The sequence below is a fragment of the Sorex fumeus genome, unplaced genomic scaffold (assembly GCF_029834395.1).
Source record: "Sorex fumeus unplaced genomic scaffold, SorFum_2.1 ptg000045l, whole genome shotgun sequence".
Classification (NCBI taxonomy): domain Eukaryota; kingdom Metazoa; phylum Chordata; class Mammalia; order Eulipotyphla; family Soricidae; genus Sorex; species Sorex fumeus.
In genome coordinates, this window is record NW_026606102.1 from 741,029 (window position 1) to 755,822 (window position 14,794).

Below are 14,794 nucleotides of genomic sequence, written 5' to 3' on the forward strand. Positions count from 1 at the left end.
AAGCATCAGAATTCACTTTCTGCTCCCTTTGGTGCCCGTAAATGATTTTTTTTTCATTCATGGAAGATTCTTGGAATATTAAAGATGCAATAAAGAATGCATGATTAACAATGAAGGAATAGAATTAGTGATGAATTTAACAATGAGACTGTCTTTTTGTTGGTCTTTTCACTTTGGCGGAGGTGTCCCTGTGGAATATTTTGCAGACTTCTTTTTCTTTCTGTTTGTTTTTGGGCCACAGCTGATAGGGCTCAGAGTCTACTCCTAGCTCTGCTCTCAGGAATTACTTCTTGTGGGCTCAGGGGACCCTGTGGGATACTGGGGACCAAATCCAGGTTGGATGCATGCAAGGCAAACACCCTACCCACTGTACTATTGCTCTGGGTCCTATTTTGCAAACATTTAAGAAAACAGTCATCTGCAGAACTAAGAAACAAACATGAGAGTGATTTTTCTCCATCTCTCCAAGTCTTGGGAGTTTGTTTCTTAGAAAAATGTCAGACATTTTTCTTGGTCTCATAATGTTAATAGGATTTTACCTCAAAAAATCAAAAAGGAAAGGTCCTGGGAGCTTTTCTGCATGCAAAGGGAATGTACTGATTCTAAGATGGGCAAGTCTTCATATTTCAATCTCCTAGAAGTCAAAATGGGTCTTAATGTCCATGTAATAACCAAGTATTATGTTAGAATTTCATTTGCACCTAGCCCTCTTGTTCCTTCCTTCCTATAGTCATAGTGTATGTTCTATTCAAGAACTTTTTGTCATTTTTTCTTTTTTTAATTCAGTGAAGTACTATTGCCAAAAAAAAGTATTGCACTATTTGAGCATGGCAAGACAGAAAGTCCGCTCTTCCAGTGTGACATTGGATTTACCACCTCCTAACCACAGCTCTCATGAAAACTTTCAGACTCAGAACCTTGCAGGGTCAGTTCTATGCATTGTTGGGCATGAAGATGAGACTTGCCTGTTAATTCCTACCACACTCACCCCAAGTTTGGCTCAAAAGTTAAAGGAAATGTCAAAACTAAAACATTGCAGTGACGGGGAGGAAAATGTTGCACTATCAACTTCAGGGCACATGCTGTGGGAACCTTCCATCACCCACAGCCCCCTGGCGTGCATCCAGTTGACTTTCCAAGTTCATCATGAATAGGGAACCCCTGAACAGCCAAAGCATAGCCTTTCTCCAAAAGGGAGGAGCAGCCTTATGAGATGGGATGGGCAATTGGCCATTCAAGCATGGAGTTCGGAGAGAAACAGCTGACAGGAACTGCAGCAGCAGGCAACAGAACAGGAGAGGGAGGGATATGGGGAAGATGAAAATCCAACAAAAATAACTGGCCCAACCAGACTGACGCAGAAGGCTCCACAGAAAAGAAGCAATGGAACTGTCCTCGGTGGAGAATGGTACTTATTAGGTAAAGGTAAAGGCCCTCCCGTTGATCGTCGATTTGCTCGAGCGGGCCCAGTAACGTCTCCATTGGAGACTTGGTTGTTACTGTGTCTGGCATATCGAATACTCTCGGTAGCTTGCCGGGCTCTCCGAGAGGGGCAGAGGAATCGAACTCGGGTTGGCCATGTTGGCCGCTTGTAAGGCGAACGCCCTACCCGCTGTGCTATCGCTCCTACCGAGTACCGAGGGCCCGCTCGGTACTTATTATTTTACTTTAATTTCAACCCCTCTGTGATTCATCCAGGAAGAATGTACATGAGCTGTGTTGAGGATATAAGTCATGGGTGAGGATTTGAGATTTCTGGAAGGATAGGAAACGGTATATAGTACGTGGAGCCAGTTCTAATTCCTGGGGTGTGCAATTTTCTCTATGAATCTCAACGAGTTGAAAGAATAAAGGTCATCTCAGGTCACCTGAGGTCTGCTTTCTGAGTGACTGAGTAAGTCTATTCTTACTTTTCTCTGGGACCAACTAGGAACATCGCATGGAGAAAGTAAAACAAATGATTTTGAGGAAACATTACAGAACAGGAGTGGGGACAAGGTGGTGGCAATGAAGAGAAAGTGGGGAGGATCTAGAATAAACTAAAACAAGAAAAACAATAGACAAAGAGAAATGAACAGACAGGCATCCAAAACAGAAAGTCTCTGATTTCCCTCGAGTGGTGTAGAAATGAAAGAAAAGACTTAGCTTTATCAGGACTGTTAAAAATATCTGTTCACGAATTTAATGCTATTAGGTTTTCGCCAATTTGGGGGGTTGCTCTGACTAAAATATATAGAAGACATTATCTAGATGAAGATTTTTTTTGTCAGGGGCCCAAAGAGGCACACTTTGATTTATTTTCCTGGGAAAACATAGCGTTCTCCCTAAGAGTTTCAAGCTCCAATCAAATGATTTTTCACATGGACAATCCTGAAGTCTGCTTCTGGCAAATGATAGGGGAGATTTCTTTTGCTCTGGGCAGTGCAAGTGAGGGTCAGCTGGTCTGTAACATCAGAGTCTTGGAGGAGAGTTCAGACAACAGAGGAAGATGATGGTAATGGAAGGTGCGTGGGGAAAAATGGAACAGAAAGGGCAGGTGGGAGAGGCCATGCAGACAGGAGGCAGCAGGAGTCTATGGAAGATGGGCAGAGAGAGAGATAGAGAGAGAAAGAGAGAGAGAGAGAGAGAGAGAGAGAGAGAGAGAGAGAGAGAGAGAGAGAGAGAGAGAGAGAGAGAGAGAGAACAGTCTGGAGAAGAGGGAAGCCAGTGCCAGTCCAGGCCAAAAAAAAAAAAAGGCATTTGAGCCTGGGCAAACCACCCCCAAAGGGCAGCCATCCATTCTCAACTCTTCACTTTAATCACACCATAAAGAAAAAGGCGCCAAGGCATTTACTGAAAATGCCAGCAACGACTTATTTCATGGGGAAATGGCTACACATCACTGAAAAAGCACTAGAAAAAAATGTCAGAGAATCCACTCCAGTCCCGCAATGCCCATGTTTGGATCATCCGTCCACATGAGGACAACCAAAAGGATGAAGAAATGAAAGTCCCAAGAAAATGAGGTTTCTAAATATTGTGATTTCCGATGCCAGACAGGAGAGGTGTTTAAGCAATTATCCCCCCTTCCAAGGAGACACTTTTGGTGATCAGGAATAATCCCATCATTACAGGACCTTATACGATGATCTCTTCTCGACTTTTAGGGCTAGCTCTGTGGGAATAACAGAAGAGAATTCCTGCAAAACACAGGTGTTAATATTCTTTGGCGTGTTCATTTGCGCAAAGCACTTGGCCTCCTTTGCTGAAAAGGTGTTTGTTAAAGAAGAGTCAGAGGATAGTAGCAAAACACACAGCAACATAATATCAACCAGAAACATAAGACCAGGGGGGGTTTCAGATCATACACAATAGCCAGTCAAAACCACACATGGAGTGAAAGAAGGAGACAATTTTTTTTTACCAACTGTGGGAGTAGTGGCTGCACTCAAGGAATTGGTGGACGATATTGAAGAGGTGCTTTCAGCCCGGGCTAGGGGTGCTATTGGAGGTGGACTGGAAGAATGAATGGGAGGACTGAAAGGTCTGGGCTGCAGGGAGAAGAAAAAAGATGCAAAGTTAGATTCCCACAGAACGAGATCAGGGCACTTTCACTTTCACATGTCCCAGCCCCAGAGGCGACAGCTTAGGTTCTTAACAAAAAGCAACAGTACAGAGGAGATCACGAAAGAATGTTGGTTACATCTATATGGGAGATCACACTGTATTCCTCTCAAGAGATACATGAGGCTGAGAGGAGCTGTGATGTGTGACTTGGTTAGGGATGTCTCAGAAGGAGGATTCTAGGCTGAAGGGATGAGGCATGGTGATCGCTGACACACACTTAAAGACAATTAGATACAAGCCTCATTGCTGTATTTACAGCTGGCTTGACCCACCATTATGAGAATAACAGATTTGTGACTCTTGTGGGCAGATGTCAAAGGAATTTACTTCTTCCTGAAGTCTCTTCATGGTTCACTCAGGACATTTTCCAGTCCCTTAAATATCTCAGCGTTAAAATTTTACATGAGAAATTGCCAAAACAAATTCCTCATCAGCTACCACTATCTTCCTAGTCATATACTGCCACACCAGTTCAGAGTCCTGGATCCTAGGGACAGAAACCAGGACTAACCCTCTTCTAGAGTCTTCCAAAAATTAGATAAATATGGTGAAAGCAAATTCCTCCTTCTCTAAAGGACTTAGCACTTAGCACTTACTGTTCTCATCTGAAGCAAACTTACAGTCGTAGAACTGTAGGTCCCAGTGTCCATCACTTCCATTTAGTTTTGTTATTTTTGAACCACACCTGGAAGTGCTCAGGGGTTATTCCTTGAGGTGCTCAGTGGACCATTAGCAGTATCAGGGACTGAACTGGGGCCAGCAAGCCAAACGCAAGGCGAGTATCAAACCCCCCACATTATGTCTTGAGCCATTCTCATTTTAGATCTTGGTTGGGAACAGGGCAGAGAGCTCAAGGGGGGGAGGGTGGTGGAAATGTACAACAGATTACAGGGTCAGTGCCAAGACCCCATTTTGGAACTGTGGATGCAAACAAGGACCTTTACGATTGAACTTGAGCTAGCTTGTGTTGACTAGCTTTGGTTTCTGTCTATCATCCACACACTGAATTTCTGGGAAAGTGAGGAATGAAGGGGACGTACCACGTCTCCGACACCAGGCTTTCCTGGGGGTAGCTTGGGCCGGGAAGGAGGCCGGGGAGGAGGAGGAGGCGGGGTGGTGCTGCTGGAAGGGACCGAAGGGGTCGCTGGTCGAGCAGGGGATGATGCACCTGAAAAACAAGTGGTATTACCAAAGGTTGCCAACCCAGGTGGCCACAACGCTGCCCTCCCAACTTCCATTCCCAGTCCCAAGGCACGAAGCCAGTCCATCCCAGCACATGGCTTTCAGCTCAGCGGTTACTAGACTCCACATTCTAGCACATGGTGGTTTATACATACATACACACATCCATATATCCATATATGTCCATATATGCATATATACAGATAAATCACTGAAGTCTGATTGATGGCAGAAGCTGAGGCTGATTGCTTTGGGCTGTCATGTGATACCGAAAGGTAAACCCTTGGAAGCAACTCTGGGAGTCAAACTCTGCAAACTCTGGGCTGGGTGGAGCATCACTTTCATTTTGACCACAGACACATCAACAGAAGCTTTGTACCTATTCAGAGGCTACTTGTATCCAAGATAAAAGTGGAGGTTGCAACCTCAAGGCTGTTGATGGTTTTTCCTCATCATACATACATATTTAAAACATAAATAAGAGCAGCTTCCTTTTTATTGTGCTCCAAGAAATGGGCATGGTCTTCATACACAGAAGAAAATATGATGTAAGCAAAGGGTAAAATACAAGAAAGGAGATGAATTGTCAAGCTTGTTCTATGGGTTTAGGATCTTTATAGGAGAAAGATGGTGAATTTTGAGGATTTTATTTTTTGATCAAGAATTTGTTAGGGGATGATTTTTTCAAAAAGCCTTTTGGATTTACTTTTCTGGTAGTCAATGACAAGCTCATGAAACACAAAAGACATGGAAAAGCTGGCATGCAAACTCGTCAGCACACCAGGAAACTCTCTAGATTCACAGACAACCCATCTGCAGTCATATGTTTGGGTAGAAACCTTTAAGTCAAACCAACATTCCAAAAGTTCTTGTTCAGAAATGATCCAACAACCCTGAAGTTTTATTTTTTCCATTTTAGTTAGAAGCGCAGGTATGAAATTTCAAGAAAATTTGAACAGATGCTATTCTAGGAGAAAAATCCCTATTCCTGTTCCAACCCCCTTCCAATGTGCCACTGTGGAGAGTTCAAGATTGCGTCTCTATCTCCAGATTTTTAGATCAAGAAGGAATTTTAAGCTGAGCAGCAAAATCCATCATTTTACAATCTGTTCCTGTCAATCTACTCTTGGGCAGGGGCCCTTATTTTTCTCATTTAAATAATCCTATGTCTTGAGTTTCTCCTTTCTGTTTTATTTAATTCCGTTAGTTAATAACAATCAGATTATCATCAGCATTCCATGCCTACCTTCACTCTTTCTCTCTCAACAACTATCTTAAAACAGCAACAACTCTAGTCGTACTTTGTATTTAATTGAGGATTTATCTATTTGAGGCATTTTTCAATACTCTTATTTTACCCTCCTCTCCCCCCCCTCACTAATATCTAGAGGTTGGGACTATTAGTATTTCACTGAAAACTAGAGCTCAGAGACATTCAATAACTTCCCCAATGTCACACAGATCAAATCTAGTGTTCAACTCCAAGGCCCAGTTTTTTAAATGCATCTTTAGGTAGATTTTTTTTCTTTTTGGGTCACACCCGGCGATGCACAGGGGTTACTTCTGGCTCTGCACTCAGAAAGTATTCCTGGCGGTGCTCAGGGGACCATATGGGATGCTGGGATTTTAACCCGGGTTGGCCGCATGAAAGGCAAACGCCCTACCCGCTGTGCTATCACTCCAGCCCCTAGGTAGACATCTTTAGGGAAAGTTTGGAGTCCCAAACTTTATATAAATCCCATTTTAATTTTGTGTGGTAGATTTGCACATATCTCTCTCATTATATCTCTCTGTAAAAGTAAAGTAAAGTAAAGGCCCTCCCGTTGATCGTCGATTTGCTCGAGTGGGCCCAGTAACGTCTCCATTGGAGACTTTGTTGTTACTGTGTCTGGCATATCGAATACTCTCGGTAGCTTGCCGGGCTCTCCGAGAGGGGCGGAGGAATCGAACTCGGGTCGGCCATGTTGGCCGCTTGTAAGGCGAACGCCCTACCTGCTGTGCTATCGCTCCATATTTCTTTAATTTTTCTTGAGTAAAACAAAGGGATGTTTGGATAGGTTCCACTACAAAGTTTTCTTTCAAGTTAGTAGAGGATGTCTTCAGAAAACCAAAGACAGCATAAAGATGGGAAATCATCTTTAAAGAGACAAGTATTTGATTAAAGTTTCTTTTGCAGGGGTGGGGGTGGGGGAGGTTGGGGGTGGTCCCAGGACCTCTTTAGCTCTGGGTAAACCATTCTCCAGAAATGGAGCAAAATGTCTAACCATAAGTTTAATGTCAAGAAGGGTCTTTTGAACCAATCTTAGGCAAAGCTCAGCTGCTTTTCCTCCATATTTCAGAAGAAAAGTTAAACACTCTCAGTAGTGCATAGTAAAGCGTGTGGATTCCTGAAATACTGGCTGAAGAGTCAGCTGATCTGTTTTTCAGACCCTATATCCCTCTTATCAGTGGTGGCATCTTAACTTTTGTAAACATAAACTTCCTGTTTTAAAGACATGAGACATGCTTCATTTCAGCATAGTTGAAAACAATCATCTGTGAAAATGCTAGGCAAGTGTGTACTCAATTGCAAACGTTAAGCCAATGGACTGAGACAGATGAAGAGGATGGGCAAGTGGGTGCCTTTTGTGATTTAGTAAAAGCAAAAAAACAATAACCGATTAACTACTTTCCTCTCTCCTTAGGAGCAACACACCTAACTCACTTTTTTCCTTACTCCATTGATTGAATTGATTTCCTGTGCAGTTAGAAAGACACAGAGATGGTGTTTAAGAAACAAAGCCTTACTTGATAGACTCTGAGGATAAGCGGGAAATAATTAGCGCCTGGAGTGTTTCTCCCCTGAGCCAGGGCTGCATTGCTGGTATGAGATGGAACACATGTGTAGAGGTTATTGCTTGTACACTAAATTGCTTGTATACTCTGACTCTACTCTCTAACTTTCCATTATTCTTTCATTTTTTCACCTCAAGCAAGGTTTGTATCTCAGAGCAATGCTGAACAATAATTGAACAATTTCTCTTTTAATGTCTAATATGTGTATAACGATTTCAACTATTTCAAAGTGGTTGGCAACCATGGACATGCTTTCATTCCATTTGCTGCTCTCAACTGGAAGATGTGTCATAGATTTCCTTGGTAGCCTCTGAAAAGTACAAAGATAGAGCTTCTGCTTGTGTGTGTGTGTGTGTGTGTGTGTGTCTGTGTGTGTGTGTGTGTGTGCGAGCGCACGCGCGTGCGCAGGGGAGCAACAGGGGCTGCTGGGAAGGAGAGGTAAATGGAATCCAATAAAACTAATCAGATCTACACTCAGATGATTATTAGCTTTGTGACCATTACCAAGTCACAAATTTAAACTTGTTTCATTTTCAATAAAATGAAGCTAATATAATAGAATGTTTTTTGGTAGAATTGAAGAAAACATACTTTGAACTATATAAATAAATTAATAAAAGGTAAAGGTAAAGGCCCTCCCGTTGATCATCGATTTGCTCGAGCGGGCCCAGTAACGTCTCCATTGGAGACTTTGTTGTTACTGTGTCTGGCATATCGAATACTCTCGGTAGCTTGCCGGGCTCTCCGAGAGGGGCGGAGGAATCGAACTCGGGTCGGCCATGTTGGCTGCGTGCAAGGCAAACGCCCTACCCGCTGTGCTGTCGCTCCAGCCCAAAGGTAAAGGCCCTCCCGTTGATCGTCGATTTGCTCGAGCGGGCCCAGTAACGTCTCCATTGGAGACTTTGTTGTTACTGTGTCTGGCATATCGAATACTCTCGGTAGCTTGCCGGGCTCTCCGAGAGGGGCGGAGGAATCGAACTTGGGTCGGCCATGTTGGCCGCGTGTAAGGCGAACGCCCTACCCGCTGTGCTATCACTCCAGCCCAAATAAATTAATATTAAACCTTAATATAATTAATATTAAACTATGTTTCCTCTAACACAATCATGCTACTTCTTCAGAGAAAGTATCAAATAGTAGAATTATATAGGGTCATACATGGTGATGAATCTTTTCCTTCCTTCCTTCCTTCCTTCCTTCCTTCCTTCCTTCCTTCCTCTTTGTTTCTTTGTTTCTCTCTCTCTCTCTCTCTCTCCCTTCATATTACAAGCTCTAAACTGGCACTGTCCAATAGTTTTCTGGAGTTTTTTCTAGAACATATTCTTGAACAAGTGCCTGACAAGACAGTCACTTGCAACTCTTTAGCATTTGACTTATAAAGAAGTGAGCAATAGCACAGTGGGTAGGGCGTTTGCCTTGGATGCGGCTGACCTGGTCGACATGAGTTTGATTCCTCTGCCCCTCTTGGAGAGCCCGGCAAGCTACCGAGATGTATTCGATATGCCAAACACAGTAACAACAAGTTTCACAATGGAGACGTTACTGGGCCCGCTCGAGCAAATCGATGAACAATGGGAGGACAGGGTACCCAGTGTGCCAAGATTAAAATAGCTACACAATAGTGACTTCCTTATTAAACATAGTTGCTCTAAAAAGACTGGTAAGTTAGGAACTATATTTATTTAATTCAACACTAGATCTAACTCAGACTCATTTGTTTGTGAATGTGTGTGTACACATGTGTGTATGTGTATATCTGTAGCTGTGTTTAACGTCTTCAAGCATTGCTTTAGTTTCTCAAAGTTAGAAAACGTTGCACTGAATATTCTATTTTACTAACATCTTTCTTTTTTTTTTTAACTGACCTCCAAGCTGGCTGTAGGCAGCAAAACAAAACAAAAATCAAAACCAAACCTCTCCTTTCTATCTCCTGGCACCCAGAATTCACAAGGGAGAAGAAAGAACAGCGCCAAGAGCCAAGAGTCAGTTTAGACCTGCACACTCTAGCCAAACTAGAAAGTCTGCCATAATGAAATGAAAGGTTTTTGAGTTGATTCTTAGTTTCCAACTGCCTGCAACAGCAGGTTTTGATTCATCAGTTGTGTCTAAACTGGTCACTTTGCTATGAATGAAAATTTGAAAGTGGGCATCATGATATCCAAAGAAACAGTTGAGAAATATAGAAAATTTGGCAGCCTTAGACTTAAAGCACAGGCAGTGAGGGGCACTGCCAGTCTTGATAGTGTCAAGGCATTTTGATCCATCCTTTACAACATTTCTCCTAGTCTGTGCATATTCTACCAATAATACATTAGGCAACAAATAAACTGGGACTTAAGGCAATAACGGGGCAAAGTTTTATTTATTTATAAGCTTTGTTGGCCCAGTTGAACCTTTCACCTAGAAATTCAATCCTTTAATCCTAGTAAAGTCTAGTTTCTTTGAGCACATTTTCTAAGAATTAATATCCTCACAGTGATTGAATTAAAAATTATTATTATTCTTTATAGGGCTGGAGCGATAGCACAGCCGTAGGGCGTTCGCCTTACAAGCGGCCAACATGGCTGACCCGAGTTCGATTCCTCCGCCCCTCTCAGAGAGCCTGGCAAGCTACTGAGAGTATTCGATATGCCAAACACAGTAACAACAAAGTCTCCAATGGAGACGTTACTGGGCCCGCTCGAGCAAAATTATTCTTTATGGTAACATTCAAAATTAAGTTCAACTAGGATCGGATGGAAGCTAAACATTTAAAGATCAATACAATTCTGGATAGAAAGTCAAAGCTCCTTTGTCACTCATTAGACCAATAATCAAGGCAATGAAATTAAGATCCATGAAGATGGTTACAGAAGGAACACCGATGAGTCCCTGCCTTGCCCTCTTTGTCTTCCCAAGTCTCAAAAAAGCACTTTCCATGGAGGCTGAGTTACAGAACATCCCAAACTAACTTGGGATGTTAGCTTCCAACAACCCAAATTAGGAAAGCCTCATGGCCCACCGCTGGGAGGCAGGGGACACATCTTGAAAAATCTTTTCTAAAAATTCAGAGCTTGGCTCAGGAAGGAAATTTCTCACACAAAACAAAGAAATGCATCTCTGACCACAGAAATTCAGAATGGGAGTTTCTTTGGGTGTGAGGGATAGAAAACATTATTTAGGGACTCTTTATTATCTTTAGAGAAAAGTACAAAGTCTTAATCCTCCCAAGAATTAAAAAAAGAAAAAGAAAAAAACAAGTGGAGGAGGATGCTCTGATAATCTAAAATTACAGAAAAGAGCACTGTCAAGGTTTTGAGGACCATTTCATTGATGCCACTGTACAGAACGGGTATAGGGCCATTAAATTAGTTTGGGAAGTTCTGTGATTCAACCTTATTAGCAGACTTGAAGAATAGATTGGTTAAGAACTCAAAATTGGGACATTGGTAGAGGGAAGCCGACTCTCAGCTGGTACGTGTGGTTCTGAGGCTTCATTCACATGAAACCCTATCATTAGCACTATTTTAAAGCACAGTGCTTCAATAAAAATTGCAAGAAGAACACAGGTAGAGGACTAGAGAACGAATCCCAAGCTGTCTAAACTTGAGTAAATTATTTGATCTCTCTGAACCTCATTTCCCCACTTATAAAATCCCGATTTCCACCAAGGGGTTTGGTAAAGATGGAACAGCATACACAACAGACTCAGATGCTTTTCAGGACACTATAGCCTGTGTTCCTCTTGGCCAAATACTAGCTCCAGATGGACGAGGCCACGTAGAACCTGCCACTGGGGCACAGAATATCCAGGACAATGACAGGGTATGGTAAAATCTTTTTCTTTCTTTTTTTTTCTCCATGGTAAAATAAAACAAAAAAAATTTTATTTATTTTTTTTTATCAGCAGTATGTTTCTCAAACATTCAAGTACAAATGTTTCTCAAACATTTGAGCCTCCCATTTTAAATGGAGGAGTAGAGAAGGACAAGGGCCACATCTGCCAATATCAATTCTGAGGCAGGAGTGACAGGACAGCAGGTTGGGTGCTTGCCTTGCACATGGCTGACCTGGGTTCAATCCCCGTTATCCCATATGGTCTCCTTAGCCTGCAAGGAGTAATCCCTGAGCACAGAGCCAGGAATAAACCCAGAGCACTCTAGGTTGTCCCTCCCATCAGCCTTAAACAAACAGAAACCAATTATTTCTTTTAAAAATTTTATTAATTCGGGGCTATACCCAGAAGTGCTCAGGGGCTACTCATGGCTCTGTGTGTGGGAATGACTCCTGGCGGTGTTTGGGACCGTTTGGGATGCTAGGACTAAAAACCTAGGTAGGCTGCATGTAAGGCAAGCCCCTTATCCTCTATTCTATCCAGCCTGCTACCTTTCCCCTGGACTACAGCTAGCTCACAGGTCTCTCCACCACAAGCCTGAGGGCACTTATAGCAAAGCACAGAGGTATTTGCAAACAAAGAAAACACTGAAAAATGTTTGACTGATGACTCTCTTAGGAGAGACAACATTGAGGACTCTTTGGAGGAAAAAAAAATGAGACTGGTGGGGAGCCAAGGGTTTAATCCTAGGAGTGGCCTAAAAAACAGACTGGAAAAAAAAAAGTCGTGAGGGGGGAGAAAAATGCTTTTTCCTTAAGTTTCTTCCTGCCTCTAAATAAGTTAATGGGAAGGGGATTTGCACAGTCAACTCCTGGCTCTGAACAAGGCAAGCACCTCACCTCCTGACTTCTCTAGCCCAGTTCTAAGTCACTTCAATCTGGTTACCACTTCCAAAGCAAATGAAAACAAAAAGGCCCTGGCACCCTAGGAAGGAGACTCCATGGAGGCCCTGGGCACAGAAGGGAAGGGTCTGGAGGAATTTAGAGCTAGCCTGGCCTCAGAGACATGAGACTGGAAGGAGATTCATTAGATCATTCTTGATCTCGCTGTGTCTCCACTAATTGTTCCCATCTTTCAAAACGAGAGAACTCAAGAGGAAGTTTCACATAAGGAAATCGAGGCATAACAGATTCACTGTAGAGTCCCTCAAATGTGTGTTTCTGATCTACATTGCCACCTCTGTGCTCCACTTAGAGGTGACTTCACAGGCAGGTTAAAATATAGCTGGTTAAGTGAGGGGGGGGCAGTGCGGCCCCCCGCTTTCCATTGTTCCCTAAAATTTCCTCTTTAAATCAACAGATTTCCTTTGCTGATATAATTAGAGTGAAGAACAGGGATCTCTAGCCACAAATAAATAAATAAATGAAAAGAAAGAGAAACAAAGCCAGTTGCCCTACAAAAGTTAGGAAGCTTGGTCTAGAAAAGGGGGCCAAACTTTCAATGAGGAATAGTTTTGCAATCCATTGTATAACTTGGGAGCTGTAATACCGGCCGGATCGCTAGTAACACTACTGAGTAATGAACATTTACTGAGTGTTCTCCCCTCCTCCCCCAAAGATAACGGGAGGGGAGGGGGAGAGAAGAGAGAAAAAGAGAGAGAGAGAGGAATATGTGGTTCCCAAATTCGGTGACCTGGGAATCCTTTATTATATTATTATATCAAATATATATATAATATATATTATTATATCTTATTAATATTATATATTATATATTATTATATCAAATCATCCTTGTCCTACACTTAAAATTTCCAACTATTCTCCCTCCACTCAAGTTAACAACAAACCTCCACAAACGAAACCACCCACGGGGCCCTCATCGGGTGGGAAAAAATCCCACCCCAGCCAGGCAACCTCCTCTCTAGAATTTCTAGCCCCTTCTGGAGTTTTTCCAAACAATGACTCCCCGCTGTTCTCGAAGGCAGGCTTGGCGGGCAGGCAGGGCCGGGACAGCGCAGGGCAGCACACAGCCACAGACGGGCACCAGGACGGCGAGCATTTGCGGGACGAGCAGCACGCGTGGGACCATGCCACGGAGCAGCGGAGGGGCGCGGGGTTGTCACGGCCCGGCCAGAGCCGCGGGCGGCGGTGGCGCTGCAGCCGGCCGCCGCGGGCAGCAGGGGGCGCTGTGGGGCCGGCCCCCCGCGCACGCACCGCGCACGCGCGCGCGCGCACGCACACCTACCGCTGGCGGGCCCCGCGCCGCCGCCGCCGCCCGAGCCGGGTCCTGGCGACGCCACCACTGTCCGGTAGGTGGGCGGGGGCGGGGGCGGCGGGGTGGCTCTGGCCGCCGGCCCCGGCTCTTTGGGCGACGAGACCGTTTCTAAGTACTCGTCCCGCACGCAGCTCGGCTCGGCCCCGGGCTTCTGCGCCTCTTCGAGGTTCAGCGGCGAGGGGATCCGGCGCGGCGGCGGCCCAGCCGGTGGTGCTGCTGGGGTGCTCGGGGTGCTCGGGGTGCCCGGGGTGCCCGGGGTCCCCGGGGTGCCCGGAGCGGCCGGGGAGGCGGCCGGGCTGTCCGAGGAGGCGGCGGCGGCGGCGGCAGCGGCAGCAGCAGTAGCAGCAGCGGCTGGTGGTGGAGAAGCCGCCTGGTCCCGGGGCGTCACGTCTGGAGGCACGTGTTCCGGGGACGTGTCAGAAAAGTGCACCCACTTTTCTTCGGCGTTAACGGCTACAGACTTGGGGGACAGCACGGGGCCAAAAATGCTGTCCAGGTCATTGATGGATGGAGGCTTTTCAATGGGGGCCTCTGTGGCTGCCTGGTCATTTCCTGTGGTTAAAGTAGCGGATTGGACACTTTAATCGGTGTGGTTATCGGGATACCGGGATGGGGTTGGGGGGTGGGGGGCAGAGGGAGGTGGGGCAGGGGGAGGTGATGCTGAGTCAAAAGGTGCTCTTGGGACTGACACCCAAGGACAGTAGACACAGGACCAGGAAGATTGCTCCAGAGTTGGAAGCCCGCCTTATGGGGGCGGGGCGAGGGAGGTGGGGCAGGGGGAGGTGATGCGGGTCAAAAGATGCTCTTGGGACTGACACCCAAGGACAGTAGACACAGGACCAGGAAGATTGCTCCAGAGTTGGAATCCTGCCTTATGGGGTGGGGGGCAAGGGAGGTGGGGCAGGGAGAGGTGATGCGGGTCAAAGGATGCTCTTGGGACTGACACCCAAGGACAGTAGACACAGGACCAGGAAGATTGCTCCAGAGTTGGAAGCCCGCCTTATGGGGGGGGGTTGTTGAGGGAGGTGGGGTGAAGACAGCTGGGAAGATCACTAAGAAAAATGATGAGGATGGGAGATG

The 14,794-nt window shown here is 45.0% G+C and overlaps 1 protein-coding gene across 1 annotated transcript in view; it reads right to left on the reverse strand.

The window, feature by feature from the left end:
* SGIP1 (SH3GL interacting endocytic adaptor 1) overlaps positions 1-14,794 on the reverse strand; it is a 242,371-nt gene that overhangs the window by 57,127 nt on the left and 170,450 nt on the right. Inside the window, exons 13-15 of the mRNA XM_056122229.1 lie at positions 13,685-14,266; positions 4,647-4,774; positions 3,404-3,530 (exon numbers count right to left, since the gene is read on the reverse strand). Coding sequence (XP_055978204.1) covers positions 3,404-3,530; positions 4,647-4,774; positions 13,685-14,266 — 837 coding nt within the window. The remainder of the gene's footprint in view (positions 1-3,403; positions 3,531-4,646; positions 4,775-13,684; positions 14,267-14,794) is intronic.